Source organism: Triticum urartu, chromosome 1, assembly GCF_003073215.2.
Source record: "Triticum urartu cultivar G1812 chromosome 1, Tu2.1, whole genome shotgun sequence".
Lineage (NCBI taxonomy): Eukaryota > Viridiplantae > Streptophyta > Magnoliopsida > Poales > Poaceae > Triticum > Triticum urartu.
In genome coordinates, this window is record NC_053022.1 from 111,682,649 (window position 1) to 111,708,077 (window position 25,429).

General features: G+C 48.6%; 3 protein-coding genes and 1 pseudogene across 3 annotated transcripts; 2 read left to right on the forward strand and 2 right to left on the reverse strand.

Annotated features, from left to right (window-relative positions):
* The first annotated feature begins 766 nt into the window (after positions 1–766).
* LOC125550989 (GDSL esterase/lipase At1g09390-like) lies at positions 767–6,296 on the forward strand. Its single transcript, XM_048714132.1, has 5 exons — positions 767–1,330; positions 4,809–4,994; positions 5,092–5,246; positions 5,349–5,619; positions 5,728–6,296. The coding sequence occupies exons 1-5, from the start codon at positions 877–879 to the stop codon at positions 5,976–5,978; spliced, it is 1,317 nt and encodes a 438-aa protein (XP_048570089.1). The 5' UTR covers positions 767–876; the 3' UTR covers positions 5,979–6,296.
* Positions 6,297–7,871: 1,575 nt separating this feature from the next.
* On the forward strand, positions 7,872–11,939 carry LOC125550996 (GDSL esterase/lipase LIP-4-like). The gene is made up of 5 exons (XM_048714136.1): positions 7,872–8,411; positions 10,405–10,590; positions 10,682–10,836; positions 10,930–11,194; positions 11,282–11,939. The coding sequence occupies exons 1-5, from the start codon at positions 7,973–7,975 to the stop codon at positions 11,530–11,532; spliced, it is 1,296 nt and encodes a 431-aa protein (XP_048570093.1). The 5' UTR covers positions 7,872–7,972; the 3' UTR covers positions 11,533–11,939.
* A 1,157-nt stretch (positions 11,940–13,096) lies between these two features.
* On the reverse strand, positions 13,097–16,335 carry LOC125550997 (Golgi apparatus membrane protein-like protein ECHIDNA). The gene is made up of 6 exons (XM_048714138.1): positions 16,124–16,335; positions 15,626–15,682; positions 15,325–15,528; positions 15,190–15,249; positions 13,975–14,101; positions 13,097–13,478 (listed from the first exon to the last, which is right to left on the reverse strand). The coding sequence occupies exons 1-6, from the start codon at positions 16,136–16,138 to the stop codon at positions 13,381–13,383; spliced, it is 561 nt and encodes a 186-aa protein (XP_048570095.1). The 5' UTR covers positions 16,139–16,335; the 3' UTR covers positions 13,097–13,380.
* A 1,918-nt stretch (positions 16,336–18,253) lies between these two features.
* Positions 18,254–19,621, reverse strand: LOC125532760 (annotated as a pseudogene).
* Positions 19,622–25,429: the final 5,808 nt, after the last annotated feature.

The following is a 25,429-nucleotide window of genomic DNA, read 5'->3' on the forward strand; positions in this document are numbered from 1 at the left end:
GGGCCGCTGTGCGAGCGAGATGCGTGGAAAGATGTCGCACCCATCTGCTAGTGCAATTTCGGCCTAGTGTGGAGTATAGGGTCCGTGACTGCCGGAGATCCATCTTCAACATGATGATTGGAACACCACTTCATGTCCAGGGTGAAAGCTCTTATTCTGCCTTTGATTGGTTGGGATGAGTTGCGACAAACTTGCGGTGTTATCTTCTTGAAGGCATTGTCTCCTCATTGAAGTTCTAACCTTCGTTATTTGGTCTCGACAAAGAGGATGACATCCTTGTCTTTGACGTTTTCGTCCGGACGTGGCGACGGGGCACGAATGGCGCTTATTCCTTCTTGAGCGTGTTGTCGTAAAAAAAGTGTCATATGTGTCCATTTCATTTATCTTGTAATTGTTTAGCCGTTGTTGCCTTTGTTCGGTACCCTAATTAATATAATAATTAATAAATATGACTGTGTGCATCATAATGATATAAAGATAGGAGGTTAATTTATTTTTTTGAAAAAAGGACCATATTGCTCTTTTTTTTTAAAAAAGTATGAGGAATGTGTATAGTGTCAAAAATACTCTTATATAGAACAGAGAGAGTAGCTTGTTACCCTTAGGTAGTTGGTGTAGAATGAAAGCCACGAAAATAAAGGGAAAACAGGGCACACACCAACCCTGCACATGTTGTGTGCAACATGGTTTCTTTATTCCGGGCTTTCTCTTCGTTTGAAGCATTGTGCTATGTGCATTTGGGAGCTCCCTAAATAACACTGTATATAAACAACACACACAGACACAGACTGAGAGACAGACAAGAGTCGCACACCAGAGAGCACGGAGGGAGAAGACCGACAGCGGCAGTGGCCAGCTAGTCAGGGAAGGCCAGCCATGGCGAGCGGGCCGAACGGGGGAGGCAATGGCGGCGGCGGCGGCGGGCTGATGAAGAACATGAGCCTGCTGCGGCTGCAGTACTACTGCGTGCTGGGCGCGGTGGCCGGGGCCGTCCTGTTCGCCACGCTCCGCTACATGCCGGCCGCCGGCAGCGGCGCGGCCCTCTCCACCACCTCCGCGCTCGCCACCGCCGCGGCGCCCGCCGGGTCCGGGGCCGGGGCGGGCGAGCACCGGAAGATCAAGGGGACGGCGCCGGCGCCGGCGAAGGCGGCGGCCAAGGTGGTGACGAAGCCCAAGGAGGTGGTGGTGTTCAACTTCGGCGACTCCAACTCGGACACGGGCGGGGTGGCGGCGATAATGGGGATCCGCATCTCGGCGCCGGAGGGGCGCGCCTACTTCCACCACCCCACCGGGCGGCTCTCCGACGGCCGCGTCGTCCTCGACTTCATCTGTGAGTACCCCCCCGCGTTCCCCTCTCCTCTCCTCTCTCACCGTCACTTCATCTTCAGGCAAAGTAGAAATTGATTAGATTAACCAAGTGTTAGTAATTTAAATACTCCTACGAGCAGTACTGTTTTTTTCTCTCGAGGGAATTTACTACCAGCGCTAGTAGATCAATCCACCGAATGTCTTGTCGGATTGCGTAATCTATCTCCAATATGCTTGGCCGCATTGGGAATCGATTGTGGGGAGGAAGAGGGCGCGTTTGAACTGAAAATTGCTAACAAGGTTGGTGGAAGAATTGGAAATCATGGTTAATCGCTGGCATTTGAATTGAAAATAATTTCCCTTTCATTAATATTTGATTGATTTTTCTTGACCGTGGTTGGAGCTCATAACCATGGTGTGTGACCTGCCATCAGCTGAAAAAACACGAACGCGGTCCGACGGGTACACTGTTTTCGCCTTCCCCGCCATGCCGTGTGAAAGTTTTGGCGGCCAAATCGTGACCTGACCTCCATCCATCTACATCTGCCCAGCTAGCATGCCGTCGCATTTCTTCCAGGCCACCGAATCAACGTGGTCTGGCGGATTCCGTTGGTTTTTGACGCGTTCCGCTTGACGCCAAAACCTGGGCGAGACGCGTCTCTCCGCCGCTCTTGTCCCGTTTCCATGAGAAACCAGGCGCATGGGCCACGGCCACCGCGGGGAGGTAGATCCACCCCCGAATTGATGGCCAACCAACGTTTTCGTGTGATGGCGGTTGACGCCAAAGACCAAAGTCCATACGTCTGTCTGTCCGTTCGGTCTGGCAACCACAGCTGATGCGCACTGACCGACCTCTCTGGCCGTGGCCGGAAAGGAAGAAAGAAAAGCGAGCCGCTTGTGTGGGAACACGGAATCTCATGCCAGGTTTTGAAGCATCCTCGTGCATGCGGCCGTTGTCGAATGCCAACCACCCCGCACTAATCTAAATCAACTTACGTAGGTTTAGCTTTCGTTGAAAGAAAGGAAAAGAAATGAGATTGTAGGAGTAGATCAGTTAAGCAGAAGGGTGGCATGCATATCCATCCAGCCAGCCATCCAACCAGTGGTTGGTGAAGGCGCCGCGCTGGCCGCTGGATCCGATCGCACGACGCCGACAGCTCCTCTGCCTGCCCGGCCGGGTTCGTCTCGTCTCGTCACGCACACACGCGCACCTGAGCTTACTCATCTTAAGCATCAGGAGTGAGTGGGTGACCACAGTATGCAGTAGTACTACTGCACGTTTTCGGCGGAGTGTAATGCGACGACGACGAGGGTGAGTCGAATTTCTCGTCGTGGATGACATGACGTAGCTAGCTAGGACCTGGACGACGAGGTGGGTGTGGTGGAGCGAGGGGTGGGTGGCACCGGCACGGAGCGAGTTGGCTGGGAATGCCTAGCGAGCAAGGGAGGAGCGACCTGACGTAGCTAGCTGCAGCAACTCCTCACCCACTCCTGAGTCCTCACTCCTCTTTTTTTTATTTAAAAAACACCCAAAAAATCACATGCTGCGCTAGCGCTAGCATCACATGGCTCGATCGACCGAACCACCGGCGGCTACCTCTGCCCATCTTTTAGCCACCTTTTTGGTCGTTCCCTGCACATGGCCACCGGCCACGTAGTAATAGTAATTTTCTGCTCCGTATTACGCGCTTTGATCCCGTGGTGCTCAGACCGACATCTCTCCCTTTGAGTGGATGCTGGGGCCCAATCCCGCACAAGGAAGGGAAATCGAGTTGAGTTGCACCTTCTTCCGTTCGAGTTTTCGAGAGAGAATCAATGTCCCGGCCGGCCGGTCCCCATATGATCATATCGTACACGTCGGAGCGATAGATCCCCACAAGGCCGCACAACAAGAGATCCGCACCGACGCAACAATTTCCTAGCAGTACTGTAATACGTTTGTCCTTGTGGTTGTTGGTTGGACGAACAAGCGCTCGAGTCTTCCAGGCTTCCCGCATTCATGCCGCGCCATCCTCGCTCACCCACAAGACGGATGACAGGCCAGAGGTTTCGGATCCATCCAGACGGTTCCCCTCTTCTAGTTTCCGACTAGCTAGTTTTTCTTTTTCGCGAATACGCAAAGCGTGCGTGTCTTCTGTTGACAAAAGAAGAGGATAAAATGAGTACCGCGCCGGTACTGTAAGACAAGTGTGGGTGCTATGGACGAGGCGTGCCGTGCTTTTGACTCTCTTCGCTGCTGTGAAGTTGTGCTGTGGAACTTGTTGATCGGAGGGCTTGCGATGAACGGCCATGCTGACCGTGCACTCGAGTTGTTCCAAAGGATGCTCGGAAACGGTTTTCTGCCAAATCAGCCAACGTTCGTTGCTGCTTTATGCGCGTGCACCCACACTGGCCGTGCCGACCAAGGGAGGAGAATTTTCCAGTCGATGCGGCACCACAGGGTCGAGCCACAGACAGAGCACTATGGGTGCCTAGCCGATCTCCTTGGGCGTGCAAGTCGTGTTGAGGAGGCTGATACCGTGTTGTTGGATATGCCAACGGAGCCACATGCATCCCAATGGGGGTGCGCTCATGTCGTCGTGCCGGATGCATAATGATATCACTGTCGGCGAACGTGTAGGGAAGCAGCTCATTGAGCTAGAGCCACAACATGGTGGATGTTATGCTGTTCTGTACTTCTGTTCAACTTGTATGCAGTCAATGGTCGATGGGATGATGCGAGAGCCATTCGGCATATGATGGTCGAGAAGGGAGCCAAGAAAGGGGCGGGTTTGAGCTTCATGGAGTGAAATGGCTGGTTGCATCCCTGGACAAGGCAGATCTATGCACTGTCGGAAGATACTACTATCTCTTGTGAGTGCAAGAGCAAGACGAGGGATCTGCTTCAATGTCTGACAGAAGTAGCTTCTCTGTCAACTGGTGTGGTGAGGCTATCTATGGCAGTTTCATGTTCTCCAGTGGCAAGAACACAAGCTAGCCACGGGAACCCCATCAAATTTTTTCTGCACATGTTAGTGTTTATGCTTCTGCTCCACTTGCTCCCTGCAGCGACTGCTGGTACTGTTCAAGTGCATCTTATTCTTGCCAAAAAGCAAAAAAGAAAAAAAAAACTACGAAAAAAAACACTGCACCTGTAAAATGCCAAAAGCATGAAAGAATTAAGAAGGATTAAACATAAGAGTACCACTCACGGCAAAAATGCCTTGCAGTTTACTGCTCCTGTACTATGCAAGTCAACACTATCGTGTGGACTCGATCAAACGCCTCTCGACTTTGAGCTCAACAGCTCACCTGCATAACATATATGGATGGAGAATCTTTTTCATAGAGCACAAGTGGAAGGATAAACAGCACATGTCCTGCCCCATACGTGTGTTTTTTTACTGTTTTTTCCCATTGGGATGCGGAACATTTGCAGAAATAAATCCGAATTTTTCAGTTTTCGATGCTTCACTTGGCTGACAGTTTAACGGTTTGCTCTGCCATTTCCTCTTCTTCAGGTGAGACCTTGAACACGCACCACCTGAGCCCCTACATGAAGCCGCTGGGTTCCGACTACAGCAACGGCGTTAACTTCGCCATCGCCGGAGCCACCGCGACGCCAGGGGACACGCCGTTCTCACTGGACGTGCAGATCGATCAGTTCATCTTCTACAGGGACAGGTGCAACGACTCCATCACAAGAGGTTTGCTCCCTCTCGATCTGACCAAGGTTTCTGGTTTCTTTGACGCACCGTCTCAACTGACAAACTTGTTGGTTATTTCCTGGTGAATGTCATTCAGATGAGCCCGCCCCGCTCAACATGCTGGATTTCGAACGAGCTTTGTACACCATGGACATTGGGCAGAACGACATCACTTCCATTCTCTACTTGCCCTACGACGAAGTGCTCGCAAAGCTTCCCCACTTCGTTGCCGAAATCAGGAAAGCCATCGAGGTACATACACATGGTTCAGAGACGGATTTCCGTAAATTCTGAAACAGTGGTTAATTACTCTGTGCAACGACCGTTGAGTGTTCGACCCTTGCGAAACTGCAGATTCTGCATAAGAACGGGGCGAGGAAGTTCTGGATACACGGGACAGGCGCGCTGGGATGCCTGCCGGCGAAGCTGGCGATGCCGAGGGCCAGCGACGGCGACCTCGACGAGCACGGGTGCATCGCCAAGTTCAACAATGCCGCCAAGAGGTTCAACACGTTGCTGAGCGAGGCCTGCGACGACCTGCGGTTGCTGCTGAAGAAATCGTCCATCATCTTCGTGGACATGTTCGCGATCAAGTACGATCTCGTCGCCAACCACACCAAACACGGTAAGTTAACGATGCCAATTCCTCTTTGCCAACAAGCTGCAACGAGATCATCGTTCAGTAATCGTTGTTCGTGAATATAAACTTGTGTTGGTTCCTGTCGATTCTCAGGGATCGAGAAGCCGTTGATGACATGCTGCGGCCACGGAGGGCCCCCTTACAACTACGACCCCAAGCAGAGCTGCATGGGCGACAGCATGGACCTGTGCAAGCTTGGCGACAAGTTCATCAGCTGGGACGGGGTCCACTTCACCGACGCGGCCAACAGCATCGTGGCCTCCATGGCGATCAGCGGCGAGTACTCCGTCCCTAGGATGAAGCTCACCAGCTTGGTCAAGCCTGCCAAGTCCAAGGCCTCGTAATGATGCGTCGGTCTGGTGAGCCCAATGCTTTGAGATATAGGAATGATGAAGGTGAAGGTACTAACAAAAACTAACCCCCAATGCGAGTTCATCGGAAGTCCTTAATCGCAGACTCACAGCCGCCGTGAAAGATGGGATCTTCTTTTTCTTCTTTTCTTTTTCTTTTCCTTTATGTATAATCGAAGTGTGCGTATATCATATCCTAGGGGTTAAGTTAATGCATATGCAGGTTGTCTGTGGCTGTGTGCCATATATGAACTTGTCTAAGAAATTCTGAATTTTGATCAATAAATATTAAATAGAGATGAGTATTTAACATGCTTTTGTCGTTTTTTAACTTGCAAAAATGAATAATATCTTATCATTTAGTGGCACAGAAGCTAAGCTAAATATCTTTCAGTTTTACTAAAGCACATCTAGATGTGCCATAAGTATTGCACATCTAATTCCTACATCATTGATCTTATATTGAGATTTGTGTGGATATTTTCTTTTTTCTTTTTCTCTTTGTGCTTGATTCACTCACTTAGATGTGCAATAACTAGAGCACATCTAGATGTGCCCTAAACACACCCAATATCTTTTTACTTCTGAAGATCTAAAGGAGAAGAACTCGCATCATTGAGACCGTGACACATGGAAAGCAAACACTGAGAAAAATCAAATGAGGCACGGAGATCCTTTTACATGGATACAATTAGTCACTAAAATTACGTTTTTTTGACGTTGTGACTGTGACGGAAGAGTATTATATAATACTCCCCTGTCTCGCTATATAAGATGTTATTACATCTAATGTACTCACACATTAGATGTAGTGACATCTTATATTTTGGGAGGGAGTAGTTTGTTTTTGGGAGATGGTAGAGGGGTGTCACCATTCCTGGAGCATATCATGGAGACATGCAAAAATTTCAACCGGTTTGTACAGACTACAGGCTGGAAATACAGGCAGATCAGATGCGTCCAAAGTTTCAGGTCTACATGGAGCTCGGAGTCTCGGCCATGGCTACCTATTTTTCCTTTTTCTGCCCACTTTCTAGGCAAGGAAGAAGGAAGAACCCGTCTGGCTTGGTTTCGCATTGGTCAGAGAAGTCAAAGCGCAAACAAGGTTCGATCAAATTACAACTCTGCCAAGGAATACATCCCAGCTGGTTCCATCATTCCATTTCCATGTAGTGATCTACTCCCTCCGTTTCAAAATAGATGTAATTAATTAATTAATTAATTATGCAGTTTCCCCCTTCTATTAGAAAATAATTAGGGTGCAGAACGGGGACCAACTGAGGTGCTGCTGCTAAGGACTAGAAACCACTAGGCTTTCTTTTTTGGAACAGATCTGAACCGTAAACTTGTACATTTGCAGTCACCATTGGAAAGAAGATTCTTGCGCCAGCCAGACCCCACCCCCTCCCTCACCCGCATTTGCGAGTTTGAAAACGTCCATGCGGCCGTCACTCGGCGGCTTCGTCAACACCCTCTCCCCACCTCTCCTCCAATAATCATGTCGTTGCCATCTACGCGAAGCCAAACCAGCAATCACTTCCTGAAATTTAACGGGTGTTTCTTTGAATTTTACAAAGATATTTAACCAAACGCTTCACTGCCACTCTAAAACACTTGCTCGGTTCACAAATTTAAGACGTTTTGGTTTTTCTGTGACTCGAATTTATATAGACACGTTTTGCTGTGTTTGTTCACTCAATTCAGTTCGTATGCGGTTCATGTTAAAATGTTCAAAACATCATCTATTTATGGAGCATGTGCAATTGGTGGCTCCATTTCAGTTCTCTAAACATAACAACATAAAAAAATTGCAATAAAAAAAAATTAATTTCAGAAGATGCACTGTGAAAAAAAGGGGAAAGAAGATCCCGCCATATATACGCGTACGCGCGTAGACACTTTGCAGTGGAAACTTTCCACCGCTCGCGTCGTGAGAGAGACCGGGGCAAGGGAGCGAGAAGCCGAGAAGGAGCTGCGAGGGGCCATCGATGGCCATGGCGGCGGGCGGGCCCAACGGCGGCGCGAAGGTGGTCAGCCTTCGCCTGCAGTACTACTGCGTGTTCGCGGCGGTGGGCGTGGCGGTCATCGTGCTGTCGCTCACCTTCCTGTCGCCGTCCGCCATGGGCGCCGTCCGCCAGAACCTCGGCACCGTCGTGGCCGTGGCCACGAATTCCACCAGCGGCGACGAAGCGGCACGGGTGGTAGGAGGCGGGGAGGCGGTGGCCGCGGCCAAGGCGGAGCCGGAGAAGGAGAAGCCGAAGAAAGCGGAGCCGCCGGTGGTGCTGTTCAACTTCGGCGACTCCAACTCGGACACCGGCGGCGTGGCGGCGGCCGGGGGCATCCACATCATGCCGCCCGAGGGACGCACCTACTTCCGCCGCCCCACCGGCCGCCTCTCCGACGGCCGCGTCATCATCGACTTCATCTGTGAGTTGCTCAACCACAACCCATATCCTCCGGCCCGTCAATAATTACCACATCTCGCCATTTGTCAACAAACCGAGTGCTCAATTGTGAATTCCAAATTCCAGATTACTTGTTTATCAGCTGCTCGTCATCAATTTGAAATTATAAACCACTATAGCATAGCTGCAAAGAAACATGGCTAAATTGCACATGATCGTCTCAAGTGAATTTCCTCCGATCCTCGCCTCGCCGGAACCGACCCGTTCCCGTGAAATTCCCGCCGATCCACGGCGCACCGAGCAACCGGAACTCTGTACGTAGCCGGCTCGGTTGGTGGGTGGATGGATGGGTCATGGGTGATCTCGAGTAATCTGGGTCAACAAGCTGGTCATGTCGCCTTCAACGTGGAAGAGATACTTAAAAAAATATCGGGTGCTGTCAAAACGGTGGTTGAAGCGGTAGTCGCGAGCATGTGCTACCTAACCTAACAATGGCTGATTTCCCTCTCCTTTTTGTCCTTCTCGTCTCCAATCGGGGGAGAGAAAGAGAACTCAGACCTATGGTTTGTAAGTTTGACCTGCTAGTCGTGGTAGATGCCAACTGCTGGATTAAGAAAGAGCAATCTCCTTGCGTGTTTGCATGATCCAAGTTCCTGAGAAGACCTGTTCTTGTGGCTTATTTTGTTCTTAGTTGTTTTATTATCCCTGTGTGGAGACAGACAAAAGGTTGGCAGGCCAAACAGGTGAAGAACAAAGGGTGAAGCTATGCAACGTAGGCCGGCTTTGTTCGGCACAAAAGGTGTAAAGCTAGCTAGCTCGCTCGGTAAAACAAATTAGGCACGGACCAACACATGGCTTTATGGTTAGTAGTAGTACATTGTATACATCCTGAAAGGGGGTTGGGCTAGATCTTAACCAAAGCATGCACATTATATAGTAATAAGTTTGAAACACCGCCCCAATCACAGCCATTCTGTGGTTTCATGTTTACCCATGTGTTGTCTGTTCTGTCAGTTGCTGGGTCAACACAGTGACATTGCGATTAACGCCGTGATCGCAACATGACATTGCAGTTAGGGTTTGAACCCACCAGCCACATCCCACATGGTTTTCTTGTCCCAGTTTGTCTTCTTTAATGGTTACTCTATATGCCATGACGATGCCAGCGTGCAAGGAATCGTTCAATTGCGATTAATTCATGTTGCGTTATGTTTGCTCGCGCGGTCAAACTTTATCCACCTGTAGTGGAAATGGGGGTGGGATGTTTAAGAATCATTTCCGCCCACTTATAAGTTCCGATTCAGCCGCCTTAATTAGTTTATAATATTTGCTATTACGGGCAATTTGCATGCCATGATCCTCTCAAGAATGTGTCACCATGTGATGGTTCATGGCTCTCACACTGTGTGCACATGGACAGCAGTCCCATCCATGATGCTATTGCTCCCTGAGATGCGTGATATGTGATCTGTGCATGCCCTCCAAGTTTTTGAGCGAATTTATATCACAATGCTATTTATTCCAGTAAATAATAAGTTTGGGTGAAGGTTAGTTTCAAAAAAAAGTTTGGGTGAAGGCATAGCGGTGACATTAAATCAGAATAGAAAGCATATGTACTTTCAATATGTTTGTCATGAAAGCTTCAACATCCAATTGAGGATATCAAGTACGTACAATAATAGGAGTTATCACATAGCCTGGATAAGATGGTTGAGATACACATGGTGGGGGGCACCTGTGAGTGCCTATTGTTCCCTTGTGATAAGAGCTAAGTTTCTGTAGCATATGGTTGTGACAGATACATTCGGTTGTGTGTAGGGACATGGTTTGATTAACGAGCTGTCCAAGATATTGTCCTTGGATAAGGCTTTTTTTTCCGGCACTTACGAAAATTCGGTAGAAGTAGGTCTGGAACTTCCTTTCATATGAACAAGCTGAGGCTTACTACAAAATTACCTGTGTTCGAAAGCTGGAAATTAGTCTTGCATACTCAATCCTTGGTATCATCTTTCCAGGCGCGAGTCTGAAGACGCATGAGCTGAATCCGTACCTGAAGGCAGTGGGCTCCGACTACAGCAACGGTGTCAACTTCGCCATGGCCGGCTCCACGGTGTCCCACGGCGTCTCCCCCTACTCCCTCAATGTCCAGGTCGACCAGTTCGTCTACTTCAAGCGCAGATCCCTGGAGCTCATCGAGCTAGGTTCGCCATCCTTGTTGCCATCACATCTCACAGTTGCAACTTGCAGGAGAATGAAGGAATGTGTCTGACAAGAGTCGTTGCGTTCTTGCAGGACTGAAGGGCCCGGTGAACAAGGAGGGCTTCGAGAACGCGCTCTACATGATGGACATCGGCCACAACGACGTCGCCGGCGTGATGCACACGCCGTCCGATCAGTGGGACAAGAAGTTCAGACAGATAGTCAGCGAGATCGGCGACGCGATCCGGGTAAATTACGATGCGCCGTCTGAAGATGTTCTTATTCTTACAAGCAAGCTGTTACGCTGACAGAAGTTATTGTTGGCGACTGTGGTTTTCCAGATCCTGTACGACAATGGCGCGAGGAAGTTCTGGATCCATGGCACGGGCGCCCTGGGCTGCCTGCCGGCGCTGGTGGTGCAGGAGAAGGGTGGCGAGCACGACGCGCACGGCTGCCTCGCCAGCCACAACCGGGCGGCGCAGGCCTTCAACAAGAAGCTCAGCGACCTCTGCGACGAGGTGCGGCTGCGCCTCAAGGACGCCACCGTCGTCTACACCGACATGTTCGCCATCAAGTACGGCTTCGTCGCCAACCACACCAAATACGGTATGAACAATTCAATCAAAAAATGCCAATGGTAAGAAGTTGAGTCTCTGGGAATTCTTCTCATCGTCTTCTCGTTCTTCTCTTCAGGGATTGAGTGGCCATTGATGGTGTGCTGCGGAAACGGCGGCCCGCCTTACAACTTCATGCCGGGGAAGTTCGGCTGCGGCGATCTCTGTGGGCCGGAGGAGAAGGTGCTGAGCTGGGACGGCGTGCACTTCACCGACTTCGGCAGCGGCCTCGCCGCCAAGCATGCCATGAGTGGCGAGTACTCCAAGCCCAGAGTAAAGCTGGCGAGCTTGCTCAATGGTGGCTCCAAGAAGCCATCATCTGTGTCTTGATGCTCATCAATCAACGATTGAACCACGAACTTACTTTGGCCGGGTCTTACTTTAAAAAGAATGGTTTCTTGACAAAAAGGAAAAAAGAAGAAGCTTCGAATGGATCATGGATGAGTGGATAATGGTGAAGATCAATCCATACGATGACCACGATGGATGATGTGAGTGTTGTAAAGGTCGCAGCTGATTGTTGGCTCCTTGTACACAATAGGCAAATAGCTCCCTCGGCTACAAGTAAAAAGTTGTCGATATTTTCTTTGCACTTTTGGAGTATAATGATTTTGGTTTGTTGGTGTATGTGTATAGACAATGTATGTGGCGGCTGGGATTTCACAGAGCTCATGAAAAACGGTGAATCATAGATTTATTTGATCTGTAAAAGAAGGTAATACAAAAACTTCCAAGCATAGGCACTTTTTTATACAGAATATTGTATTTCCAGCACAAAATTTTCGTTTTGGATTGTTTGATTTGTAAAATAGCAACCCATATGAATTTTTTTGTATCTATTGTTTTCTAACTTTCATAGGATGATCTCGACTCCGAGATTCGTATATTGTCCTGCTGTAATCAGACACACTTTGGTGCAAGCGCAATCTCATAGGGCTCAAGAAGACATAGCAGTGCAATTTTGTATTTATGCTAACACAATAGAATCGCACACACAAACACTATTTCTATGAGCACCTTCAAGATACTGAGCCGGCACACCATCTTAAGATTGACGAAGTCATCACAAACGTGTCGTAGTCGACATCTTCTCTCACTAAACGAACATCGACGGATAGCCTAAAATTAATCCAAGAAAATGCAAGCCCTGATAGGCTGGTTTCATAACAAAAAATCTAACATGTACTTTATACAATTCTTACAATGTTTAGAATCCTGTGAATTGAAGAGGTCCTTTGAATCTTCAATCCACCATCACTCATTGTTTTTTCCTTGCTGTTTTATTGTTTGTTATCACTTTTTTTTGCTTAAGTTAATCACTTTTTTTTGCATATTGTTTGTTGTCACATTCAATCGTGTACACCACTGCTGTTCTGGATTGGGCATACAATCAAGGAGAAAAACATTGCATGGCATTAACAAAGTGCAAACACAAAACAATCATTTAGTATTCCTTCTTTTCCCCTCCCGCAAAGGCGACTCGGGTAAAGTCTTCCATCCTTCAATCTTTGCCGGTGAGCCCGCGAATTCGCCTTCTCTCTGCCTGCCACTTCGACGGTCGATGGCAGGGAGGGTAATCACTATGCCTCAGCTACAGTTTAGTACATAGGTTAGGGTTTTAGTCATCATAGGTGCTACGCTAGGCAGATGGCAACGCTTCGTCTTTAAGTTGGTCTTTAAGGCTGCAATGTACGTCAGAATGTATTAGACAAAGCTCTCATCAAGGCGACAAGGTTAGGGTTTCTCACCATGCGTACAAGATGGTGAAATTTGGTGTGAGATTGATTCAAGGTTCAACAACAGACAACTGCGTCTCCAGGGCACTAGTCCTTAAGGGCACATGCAAGAACTCAGGCAGGTCCAACATGTGAGGAATCATAACAGAACCATGTCCTTTTCACAAACAAAAAAGGCCTTCTGTATTGGAAGACATGCTTCGGACCTCTAGGCCACACCAGGGTACAAGAGAAGAAGAAAGTATGCTCTTTAGTACAGGAGAAAGTGTAAATTTACCTAGGGCTAATTAGTACGCTGTATTCCATCATAGTGTCACTCCAATCAAAATCGACCTACTTGGTATATAAGCCAAAATCACATGAAAACGGGATATCACAAGCTGATCTTCTTTGACAGATGGTACACAGTTGTATGTAATTTTGGGCCTCTGTAATCTGGACTTCAGATACCGAATGCTGACTGCAGGGATGATGTGATGCGGGATGTGATGGCGTTTTGAGCGGCATTTTCAGCAAAAGCTCGGATGTTCTTCTTGGCATCTGTAATATAAATGCCCACGATGAAGTGTGTAAGATTTGATAGGTATATCACAACAAGCTTCAACAAAGAACACATAACTTTTGTTTCTAAAAAGGTAAATGGATAATACCACAAAAGCAGAGCTCATAAAGTAAACAAAAGCAAAGTGGAATGCAACAGGCTAAATGAAGATTGAAAGAACAAAAATAGTAATTTCATGTTATTCTGTTACTGCACATATGCAAAGTAACTATCTGGCTGTAAATCCAAGAAGCTGAACTGACAAGTTCAATGTTCCAAAAAAGAGAAAGACCAACAAATAATATCAAAGGTATGTAATGAAGTTATGCAGAACTGGAATTACAACATTTTATCAGTGAATCTTACTTCGAATAGATAATGTTGCTTATTTGCTTATCAGAATAAATAAGCAGTTTGTGAGGGCAATGCACAATACAGTACAAAACAACTTCCCCCCATCTGATAAATGTTGACAAGAATGTAAGTATGCCATACCTTTGTTGCATTTGGTGAATCCCACGATGTTCGCAAGGCTTAGAGTCAAGCAAACTCCAACAACAAGAAGGTAATCAGCTTCAAGTCTAATGAGTGAAAATATCCCAAGAATGATCCATGCAGCAGCCTGAAACATGGAGGTGCTGTTATATATTCTCTATCGTTCAAACAAAGCTACAGAAGTCTAATATAATTACTTACTACATTAATTAGTAAGACAGTAAAGTGTATCAAAGGGATTAGAGAACACTTTCATAGATTATGGTAGTGTTGGCACACAGGCTCAGTTATCTACATCTCAAGATTTTTATGCATCAGCTGCATTAGGTGAAAATTCTTCTAGAGAAATACAGCAGCCAAACTTAGTGCTGTGTACTATGGTCTAGCAGTAACACTGGGGAAAAGAACATAAAGACAGGTATAGGGAAAAAGAACACAAACACATAATATTTACATTTAATAGATGCTAGTAGTAAAGGGATTGATGAGTTAGTATGAAGATAGAATCTCATTGTGAGCATATTTTTTTAGAAGAATAGGGACTCGCCCAGTTCCATTAACCATGAAACCAAAATGTCAGGATACATCAAGTTACAAGGCCAAGGATAATAGCCATAATGCTACCTCGGCATCTAGAACAAAAGGCTGATTATCTATGTAACCGTGATCAAGGTTTGTTTATGCAATACGTATCATGATCCCACAGTCCACCCAAGATACAACTGAAACCAAATATATATTTTTATGTAAAAGCAAAAGGCACAACGCATCATCTATGCATTTAACCATTACCAAGGATGTCTATGTTGACTTATCCTAATGGATCTTAACCACTGCTCTAGCACTCTTAACTATAAACATTGTGTTTCTCCTGTTTAAAACAAGATTCTGTAGTTTGATGAAAATCAATGTAACATTGACCTTATAAATACATACCAACTGGTACATAGATATAGATATAGCTAAAGCAAAAGGAGAACCAAAACAAGTAAGAAGATGTAGTAGGAAAATGTTACTGGTAAACTATGATGGCCTTCTATCTGAGCCTAGGACTAACTGATTGGTTCATGTTATTAACTGCAAACATTATCTAATGTCAAAATATGCTTGATCTCAATAGAAGTCTTAGCTTGTAGATATGCCAAATCACTAAATATGTTGAAACTCATGCATGCACTGCATTAAACCCTCAATATAAGATAATATATCACTTACGTTCAAGTAAAGAGTCCACCAGAACAGCCACGAGTCCTTTTTGTTCATCCGAGCAAGAGACTGCAAGGAAACACTTCGGTCATCAATTCACCATCAAACAGCAGAAGAGACGTCAAACACAAAACAAGCACGAACCTCCCCGTCAAGGCACTCGAACTTCCACACACTGTTGCCATCATCGTCAATCTCATTCCACCACCGCAGCCCGACGAGTATCCTTCCGCTGACATTCTTCACCACCCAGAAGTCGAGCGCAGCGAGGAGCACAGTGATGACAAAGATGATGACGAAGCTCTTCACGAAGAGCGAGAAGAGGATGTAGAACGCCAGTGCCGACGCCTTTTGCCGAGACACACAAGAATGAATAAGCATCCAATGCAAGCAACAATCCTAAGCAGCGCATGCGGGTTCCGTGGAGGAAGAATCAGGTAGGTACCTTGAAGAGCACATGGAAGAGGCATGTTATAGGATTGGCATAGTTCTCGCTGACCACCTGCAACAACGTTCATGCCATCATTCATTCAGTCAGTCACATTGCAACAGATCTAAAACTGGCCAGAAGATATTAGACTCCCAGCCACAGGATTTAACAGTGGGCCAATTAAGCCCAAGAAACCAGCTCAATTGCATCCACCTATTATTATCCTACTACTAGACGAAACCAAATCTTGATCTAATTTAGCCTAGATCTCATGCGACCGAGTAGGTATGTATCTCTTGCGACCAATCGAGATTCAGACACAGTTCCAAGAAACCCCCTGACTGGATCCGACGCCGGACTCAAGAACCCTAATCCAAGAAAACGCTAGATCTTGGGCAAGTCCTTCCTCCTACTCGAGGTAGAGGCGAAGCGAAGAGCTCGGATCCGAACTTCCGTGCGGAGCCGAAGAAGACGACGAGGAGGTGGGGGGGAATGGGATTAGGGGGTAATCACCTGGGGCCGATCCATGGATCCTCTTGGCTCTGCCTCCGGGACGCCTCGCTCTCTCGCCTCTTTCTTCTTCCCTTGGGTGCTAAGGATGCGCCAGCTTTGGGCTTTCGTTGCTTCCTTCGCGCGGTCGCGCCCTGGCTCTACCGAGGGGAGAAAGAGGATCGGGGAGGGGAGGGGAGGTACAGTCAAGTAAACCGCGGGTTATTTTCCACTTATTTTCCGAACTTTTTATATTGGCACTTGGTATAGAGAAAAGGGGGTACAACTGTAATTCGTTCATCTGGTTTACTATATCGAAGAAAAATGGCAGTAATCTTTCTTTTAATCTTTTATTAGGGAAAGAGCCCATGCGTTGCAACGGGTATACATATTCTATGCTCGTGCTTTTCTGCGGAGCAAACACAAATTTTTATGAACCACAACTGGCCGATTTGCTCTCCTAGCTAGCAATTCAGCAACCAGACCCATCTTCCATCACCGATGCATCCCTCCCCACTCATCGGTTCCCTTCCATTTACTTTGGTGAGTTCCATGCCATCTCTCCTCAATCCCTCCTCCCCTGGATCACTTACACTTTTAGCCGCAACCGTATGATCAATCTTATTGTCGTCTATCTTCGCGTGCCTGTGCTTGAGGGGCACGTGATCAGCACGAAACTCTTGCTACCCACTGATCTACATGCCAATCTTCTCTTTCCTCCTCACAGGGCCGACCACTGCCACCATGGTACGCAACAGGCGGCTACACGGCCGGCCTTCCGATTCACCACCGCGAGCAATATCGGCACATAACTACGTAACAGACGGCTACACGACCGGCTTTCCATTCACCACCGCAAGCAACATCAACACACAAACAACTACCTTCTCATGAAATTCGCCTTCAAACTTCTTCAAAAACCTGACCTACCTTGGGTCAACTGGTTCTTTCAACACTACTCTCTCGACTTCACATCTAGGCCACCAAACCCCCCCTACCTCTGGAAAATCGTTAACCAACAACTATACCACCTTCGTAAAATTTCTTCCGTCCTTACTAACAATGGCACTTCCACTTTCTTCTGGCTCGACACTTGGCTCTTGCCGACTCCGCTTGCAGAAAAATACCCCCACATTTTCTCTCACTCCACTGCTCCCTCTGTCCTGGTATCTCATGTCATGCATAATGGTTTACTCGCTACTCTGCGGAACCGCCTAACCAATGTGGCTTCTGCCGAGCTTGCGTCTGTTTTGTCTTTGTTGCAGGATGTTACCACAAGCAATGCGCCCGACGACAGGTTCCTCATCCACGGCTCCTCGTCCACCTCGAGGTGCGCCTACTCTTTGCTCTCCTCCGACCATGAGCTTGACCTCAACGTTGGGCACATTTGGGGATCCAAGGCACCAATCAAGGTGAGGATCTTCGGCTGGCTCCTCTGCCGTGACAGGCTAAGCACGATGGCGAAATTACATCGCAAGACCATTACCTCGGGATCGTCTTGCCCTCGATGTGACTTGTCTTCTGAGGATGCGGCGCACCTCGCTCTACTCTGCCCATGCACGGGCCAGGTCTGGTCCATACTGGGACTCCAGGCCCCTAACCGCATCGACCTCATCTGGGATACTCCTACTCCGGTAGGCCTCCACATCAACATTTGGCCTACTGTCGCCCTTGCCGTCCTCTGGAAGCTCTGGGATTCCAAAAACGCTCGTGTGTTCCATAACAAGATACACTCCCCCCTAAATACTATTCGGAACATTATCTCCGATTTCACGCTTTGGTCCTTCAGATTTAAGGACCACGTTAGTAGGGAGGCTGCCGTGTCTTGGCGCATGTACCTCTCCTCTCGCTGTAATCTATAATGTATTCTGCAATTTGCCCTCGGGCACCTTTGAGTAATATATTCAGGTGGGGATCCTCTCCCCCTCGGTGATTGTTCAAAAAAACATCAACACACAAACTGCAAACTCTCACAGTGGGGCCTCCCTCTCAATTGTTCTACATATATACACTAAATATGCACTCGGAGAAGAAGCCGTAGAAAGTAAATAAAAATACGATGAAATTGCACCTGATTCTTAAGTATACGTAACTCTGCATATGAGGCGTAACTCTGCATATGAGGCGTAACTCTGCATATGAGGCATGATCCCTCTACATCTGCAAGCATAGCAAGAAGAGTAATTAAGTGCTAATTAAAGCTTCATACTGTAGCTTGAGCACAATAGTAATAAAATCCAGTATAAGCTAGCTTTGTTGGCATATATATGTGTACTTGCAGAACTATGTAATCCATATAAAAAATACAACATGCAATGGGAGGGACTTGCATTGTTATCATATGCATTGGCATTGTGCATATACATACATTGCTATATGTACGATGAAATTAAAAAATTGTGAAGAGAAACAAATAGAATACGTGTGTAATATATGTAGAAATATTACTGTTTGGGAGCTGCCTCGAGTGTTAGCCAGCGTGCAGCCGTTCCCGAACAGGTTGCACTCGCCGCCGTGCTTTGGCTCCGCAGCAGTGCATGCTCGGGCTGTCAGGCAACTGCTGGAATGCTGGTTTTCGCATCACGGCTCGATGCAGCCGCTCGCTGCGTTGCTGGCTGCCGCTGGTGTGCTGGTGCCGAGCCTCAATGCCATTGCCATCTGATGTGCGTCGCCGGCTCTCACTCGCATGCCTCCGCCTCCCGTGCGCTGTCGCGAGCATCACACGTCTGTCTGCAGGAGTCGCTGTTGCACTGCTCCTGACCGTCACCACCATGCACCAACGGCAACCGCGTTCCCGAACAGCCCACGCGCCTTGGCCTACCTGGCCGCGAGCATCGCGTTCTTGGCACCACTGCGATGGGCCAAGGCCGCGTCACATGCACCATCGTGCCGCCGTGCCACCACGAGCCATTCTGCCGCCCAAGTATCCAGGCCACGCCGGCCAGCAAGAACTTGGGCGGGAAACCATGGCCGTCGGGGGTAACGCGCGAGGCCCCGCGTGGCGGAGCGCCCGGGGTGCGACGGCTTGGTGAGCCCCAGCCATCTGGCCACCATGGAGACGGAGTTGATCCCGTCGCAGCCGACCAGCACCTTTGCCCGGAGAGTCGAGCCGTCGGTGAGGTGGAGCATCTTGGCGCCGTCGTCGATGGACACGATCCTGGAGGAGTAGCGGATGGTGTCCGTCGGCAACTCCGCCGCCAGGACCTACAACAGCACATCACGCCTGACGCAGCGGAACTCGTCCCTGAAGTCCACTTCCTTCGCTATCTCACCCGTGGACGCCGACATGACGTGCAGCCCTTGGATGTGCAGGTAGAGCTTTCTGATCTGGTCGCCGATGCCGAGGGCATCGAGCGCGCGGAAGGCGTTGGGCCAGGTGGCGAAGGCGAACCCCGAGGCCCGGAGCGCCGGGGACGACTCCAGCACCACGCTCCTCACCCCTTTCATGTGCAGCCCGAGCGCGGCGGCGAGCCCGGCTCCCACGATCACGATGTCCTCGCTGGACTCCTCTTGCAGTTGCATGCTTGCCGCCGCTGCTGATAGCAATGAGGTCGAGGCCACGTAATCGGTGGACTTTCGGAAGAGAGCGCCTGTTGACACGAATCAACCAACCAATCTAGCTAAAGCTAATTAGTACCACCTCGTTTATATTATGATTTTGTCTATACGAATCGTAAAAACGTATTATGACTGGGCGAAAGCGTATTGTGACGGTGAACCCACGGAGTCAATCCGTACTTTATTATTAGGGATAGATTTTAAAGAAGAGAAGAAAACAGGGATAGACCCCTAATGCCTTGAAACTTCATTAGTTTAGCGAAAACTCTTAGAGCATCTTTAACAGACCCTGTATAAATGGTCAAACCCGTAAAATAACCGTTTTTTGCAGTTTCAGTTGAAAAAATGGACCTAAATAGATCTTTTAAAATCACCTGACCCTTTTTTTACAGGGCCCTGTGAACACATGCTCGAGACCCGTGTATCTTCAGTTTCGGAGGCAATTTTACCAGGGCCCCAAATACCAGTCAACGCTAGCAGTTGGAGAATTTCAGCTCCCGCCAACACCTTGAAGCTCGCCGCCTGCAGTGACTGCACCGCCGCCGCCGCCCAGCCGCCGCCCATCGATGCGAGAAGCTGGCCAGCTAGCTGCGGCCGCGCTAGCTAAATCGATGCGAGCAAGCTAGCTAGCTGAGTCCGGTCGTGCGCGCTCAGCCACCGCCCGCGCCCCCTGGCCTCTGCCCGCGTGTCGTGGCCGTCCCGCGTCTCGCTCGTCCGTCCGTCTGCCGGCCTCCGCTCTGGCCGTGTCTTCCTCGTCCGCACGTCGATCGGTGGTCGATTTCAAATTGACGTGAGGAAGACGTATATTCAGATAATGTTTTTTTTACAGGTTAATTATACAAGGTCTATGTGATCACCGTCCGTACCAGTCCATAAAAGTGATTTTCCGTGAACTGTAAAAACGATATAAAAGATCTGTTAGAAATGCTCTTAGATTCAACCGGCTGATCCAATGAAAAAAATCAGTCGGCCGCACGACCGTTCAATTAGAGTTAATAGACGCCACATGTTATTGGCCCTATCTTGAGTATCACCAACGGTTCCTATAAAAAAAGAGCGAATTCTGGTTTTTACTCCCTAACAATTTTGATACTAATTACCTCATTTAACGAGATTTCATCCATTTTATCTTATTTAGTAAAAATGTTGCCATAATTTACCTTATTTAAAATATTGTATGCGTTCTGACCGACAGGTTATAATTGTCAGGTCCAGCTGGTATGCGGCATGGACGTTTTTTCCTGCCTATTTCCCCCCTACTGAACTCGTTTCCAGTTTGAAGTATTCTGATAAGATGATAATACTTGATCAACATGACATGTTACCATTGAATTAATTATAGGAGAAATTATTACTAATATAATCTAAAATCATGTAAGTTTTTTAGTATTATCATATACTCCCTCCATCCGGTAAAGAGTATGCGTTTGGGTTTAAAATTTGTCCATAAAATAGTGTACATCTATCTTTCCAATACATTTTAAAGTAGAAAAAAATGTTTTTCTCTCGTCACACAGTAATCAAGACCAATAATATTCTACATATGGTCTCCTTAATTTTTACATGCACTTAACTTATTGGCGGTTGAGTAATTAAAGACAAAAGATATGGTAGCTTGCACATTTCCAATGCATTTTTTACTCTACTCCATAATTTGTCCAAAAAAATTTATATGTACACTTTTCACCGGACGAAGGGAGCATGGCCTTAAGTATGCTTGCTTGTGTGCATCAGATTAAAGTGGTGTAAATATACTACTTTACTAACTCTGATGCACCCACATATCTGAATATCTAGGTAGGAATTATGTTAACTGGTACAGAGTTAATACATGTACAGCCTGCCTTTAGAGCAACTCCAATGGGGCGACCCATTTCATCTGCCTGCGTCCGTTTGGGTCGGCGCGGACAAAAGTGGAGGTCTAACGCGTTGATCCAAACACAAACCGCGTCCATCTGGCGTCCGCGCCAATCCATTTCTGGCCTAAAATTGCGTCTGGAATGCGTTGGCGTGGACGCGAAGTGGATGCGCCGTGCGTCTCCTCGGCGTCCATCGCGTCCCCACCTGTAGGCCACCCAACCGCCGCCCGTTGTCTTATTTATGACGACCACCGACAGCGGGGCCACTAGTCAGCCAGTGGAAGCGTCCTTTTTTAAGCACGCGTGCGGCTGGGGCCGGCCTCATCCACTTCTCCCGTCCACATCTAGCCCCCCACCACTCCCTTTGCTTCCTCGCCGGCGACAACAAACCCTAGCGCGCCATGGGCCTCTTCGGCAGCAGCAAGGGCAAGGGCACCCCCGGCGCCTCGTCCTCCCGTACTCCCCCTTCCCTCCTCCTCCTGCGCCGGCGCGTTTCGGCGGCAACAAGGGCAAGGGCAAGGGCAAGGGCACCCCCGGTGGCACTGGGAGTACAGGCAGCCGCGGCCGTACCCCGATGTCACGCTGCCGCACCATTGGCTGGATCCGCGGCGGATCCCGGTGTCGACGGTTCCGCGGAGCCAGCGGGCGCACGACGAGGACGTGCGCAGGTGCCGCGCGCAGCTCACACCGGAGCAGCGTCGGCTGCATGAGTACGTCGCCGACTCTCCCAACTAGGAGGCTTGGTTCACCCTCGAACACGAGGAGCAATGGCGTTCAGGTGTCGACGTCGTCCCGCCGCCGTTCCCACCGCCGCCCCCACAGGTAGAGCCGGAGGACATGGAGGCGGAGGCGGAGTACCAAGCCGCCCTCGAGGAGGCCCTACAGCACACACTGGAGGCTAGCCGCCTCGAGGAGGACGCGCACTGGGATGGGCTGGAGCAAGCCCTTGCCCTATCGGCGGTGGGGGACTCCATCCACACCCCGCTGTTCGTGCCGCCACCGCCACCGTCGCCGCCCGTCCAGCCCAAGCCAAAGCCGACGCGGAAGCGCTCCCTGACTCCACCCACTTGGCCGGAGGAGGCCTACTCGTGGACGGGCCAGTACCGCGAGTGGGTGAGCGCGCCTCCCGTCCACTTCACCGTGACGTTGGCGCAGGAGGCGGCCCACCTCGAGCGCTGGAAGGCGCACTGGCTCCGCTAGGAGCATGCCAACGGCAAGGAGCAGATGCGCTATGAGGCCATGCTCCAACGCGACGCGGAGGCGCTCCGGCTCAAGGAGGAGGAGGAGGAGCGCGCGCGGCTAGCCGCAATGCCGCCGCCCTAGTAGACGCCGGAGGAGGCTACCCTGGCAGCGTGCCAGGTGGTGTTCGGGTGGGTTGGCCCTGCTCCCGTCTTCATCGACCTCACCGGCGATGGCGACGGCGGCATTAATGCCAAGGGCAAGGGCAAGGCCGACGACATCTAGGGCAGCATGCGAGGCGGCAGCAGGCGGGCGCAGACTTTTTTTTATGTTTTAGTTAATGTTTAATTAGCTTTAAGTGGACTTTGGCCGGCGTTGAAGGAAATATGCCCTAGTGGCAATAATAAAGTTATTATTTATTTCCTTATATCATGATAAATGTTTATTTTTCATGTTATAATTGTATTAATCAGAAACTTAGTACATGTGTGAATACATAGACAAACAGAGTGTCCCTAGTATGCCTCTACTTGACTAGCTCGTTAATCAAAGATGGTTAAGTTTCCTAGCCATGGACATGTGTTGACATTTGATTAACAGGATCACATCATTAGAGAATGATGTGATGGACTAGACCCATCCGTTAGCTTAGCACTATGATCGTTTAGTTTACTGTTGTTGCTTTCTCCATAACCTATACATGTTCCTATGACTATGAGATTATGCAACTCCCAAATACCGGAGGACCACTTAGTGTGCTATCAAACGTCACAACGTAACTGGGTGACTATAAAGATGCTCTACAGGTGTCTCCGATGGTGTTTGTTGAGTTGGCATAAATCGAGATTAGGATTTGTCACTCCGATTGTCGGAGAGGTATCTCTGGGCCCACTCGGTAATGCACATCACTATAAGCCTTGCAAGCATTGCAACTAGTGAGTTAGTTGCAGGATGATGTATTACGGAACGAGTAAAGAGACTTGCCGGTAACGAGATTGAACTAGGTATTGAGATACCGACGATCGAATCTCGGGCAAGTAACATACCAATGACAAAGGGAACAACGTATGTTGTTATGCGGTTTGACTGATAAAGATCTTCGTAGAATATGTAGGAGCCAATATGAGCATCCAAGTTCCGCTATTGGTTATTGACCGAAGATGCGTCTCGGTCATGTCTACATAGTTCTCGAACCCGTAGGGTCCGCACGCTTAACGTTCGATGACGATTTGTATTATGAGTTATGTGATTTGTGTTGGGGAACGTAGTAATTTCAAAAAAATTCCTACACACACGCAAGATCATGGTGATGCATGGCAACGAGAGGGGAGAGTGTTGTCTACGTACCCTCATAGACCGTTCGCGGAAGCGTTATATCAACGCGGTTGATGTAGTCGTACGTCTTCACGTCCGACCGATCCAAGTACCGAAAGCACGGCACCTCCGAGTTCTGCACACGTTCGGCTTGGTGACGTCCTCGCCTTCTCGATCCAGCAAGAGGGGCGAAGTAGTATATGAGTTCCGGCAGCACGACGGCGTGGTGACGGTGTTGGTGAAGAACAATCTCCGCAGGGCTTCGCCTAAGCACTACGAAAACTATGACGGAGGATAAACTAGAGGGGACGGGGTTGCCGGCACACGGCTTGGTGTTTCTTGATGTGTCTTTGGTGCTAGCCCTACCCCTTTATTTATATGTTGAGCCCTGGGGTCGAAACTTGGAGTAAAAGCCTCCTCAAAGTCGGTTTCACCCGAAAGGCAAGAGTCCTTCTCGGACTCCAGGGCTAGACGCCAGGGTTCCCGGCGTCTACCCCCTAGACGCCAGGGTTCCTGGCGTCTAGTCTCTGGTCTCCGCAAAACTTCCTTTTGCACTTTCCAAAAGCCTCGTGGGCTTTTCCTTTTGGCCCAGATAAAGTGTTCTCGTGCCCAAACATTTCGGGAAACATCCGGAACCCCTTCCGGAGATCAAACACTACTATCCCATATATCAAACTTTATCTCCGGACCATTCCGGAGTTCCTCGTCATGTCCGTGATCTCATCCCGGACTCCGAACAACATTCGGTCATCAACATACATAACTCATATAGTACTATATCGTCAACGAACGTTAAGTGTGCGGACCCTACGGGTTCGAGAACTATGAGACATGACCGAGACACCTCTCTTGTCAATAACCAATAGCGGGACCTGGATGCCCATATTGGCTCCTACATATTCTACGAAGATCTTTATCGGTCAGACCGCATAACAACATACGTTGTTCCCTTTGTCATCTGTATGTTACTTGCCCGAGATTCGATCGTCGGTATCTCAATACCTAGTTCAATCTCGTTACCGGCAAGTCTCTTTACTCGTTCCGTAATACATCATCCTGCAACTAACTCACTAGTTGCAATGCTTGCAAGGCTTATAGTGATGTGCATTACCGAGTGGGCCCAGAGATACCTCTCCGACAATCGGAGTGACAAATCCTAATCTCGAAATACGCCAACCCAACAAGTACCTTTGGAGACACCTGTAGAGCACCTTTATAATCACCCAGTTACGTTGTGACGTTTGGTGGCACACAAAGTGTTCCTCCGGTAAACGGGAGTTGCATTATCTCATAGTCATAGGAACATGTATAAGTCATGAAGAAAGCAATAGCAACAAACTAAACGATCAAGTGCTATGCTAACGGAATGGGTCAAGTCAATCACATCATTCTCCTAATGATGTGATCCCGTTAATCAAAT

Coding starts and splice junctions, on each gene's coding strand:
- LOC125550989 (XM_048714132.1), top strand. CDS start 877: ATGGCGAGCGGGCCGAACGGGGGAGGCAATGGCGGCGGCGGCGGCGGG. Junction 1,331..4,808: donor CGTCGTCCTCGACTTCATCT/GTGAGTACCCCC, acceptor CCTCTTCTTCAG/GTGAGACCTTGAACACGCAC. Junction 5,620..5,727: donor CGCCAACCACACCAAACACG/GTAAGTTAACGA, acceptor GTCGATTCTCAG/GGATCGAGAAGCCGTTGATG.
- LOC125550997 (XM_048714138.1), bottom strand. Junction 15,529..15,625: donor TCTTCCATGTGCTCTTCAAG/GTACCTACCTGA, acceptor TCTCGGCAAAAG/GCGTCGGCACTGGCGTTCTA. Junction 15,250..15,324: donor TCGAGTGCCTTGACGGGGAG/GTTCGTGCTTGT, acceptor GTTTCCTTGCAG/TCTCTTGCTCGGATGAACAA.
- LOC125550996 (XM_048714136.1), top strand. CDS start 7,973: ATGGCCATGGCGGCGGGCGGGCCCAACGGCGGCGCGAAGGTGGTCAGC. Junction 8,412..10,404: donor CGTCATCATCGACTTCATCT/GTGAGTTGCTCA, acceptor TCATCTTTCCAG/GCGCGAGTCTGAAGACGCAT. Junction 10,591..10,681: donor CCTGGAGCTCATCGAGCTAG/GTTCGCCATCCT, acceptor GCGTTCTTGCAG/GACTGAAGGGCCCGGTGAAC.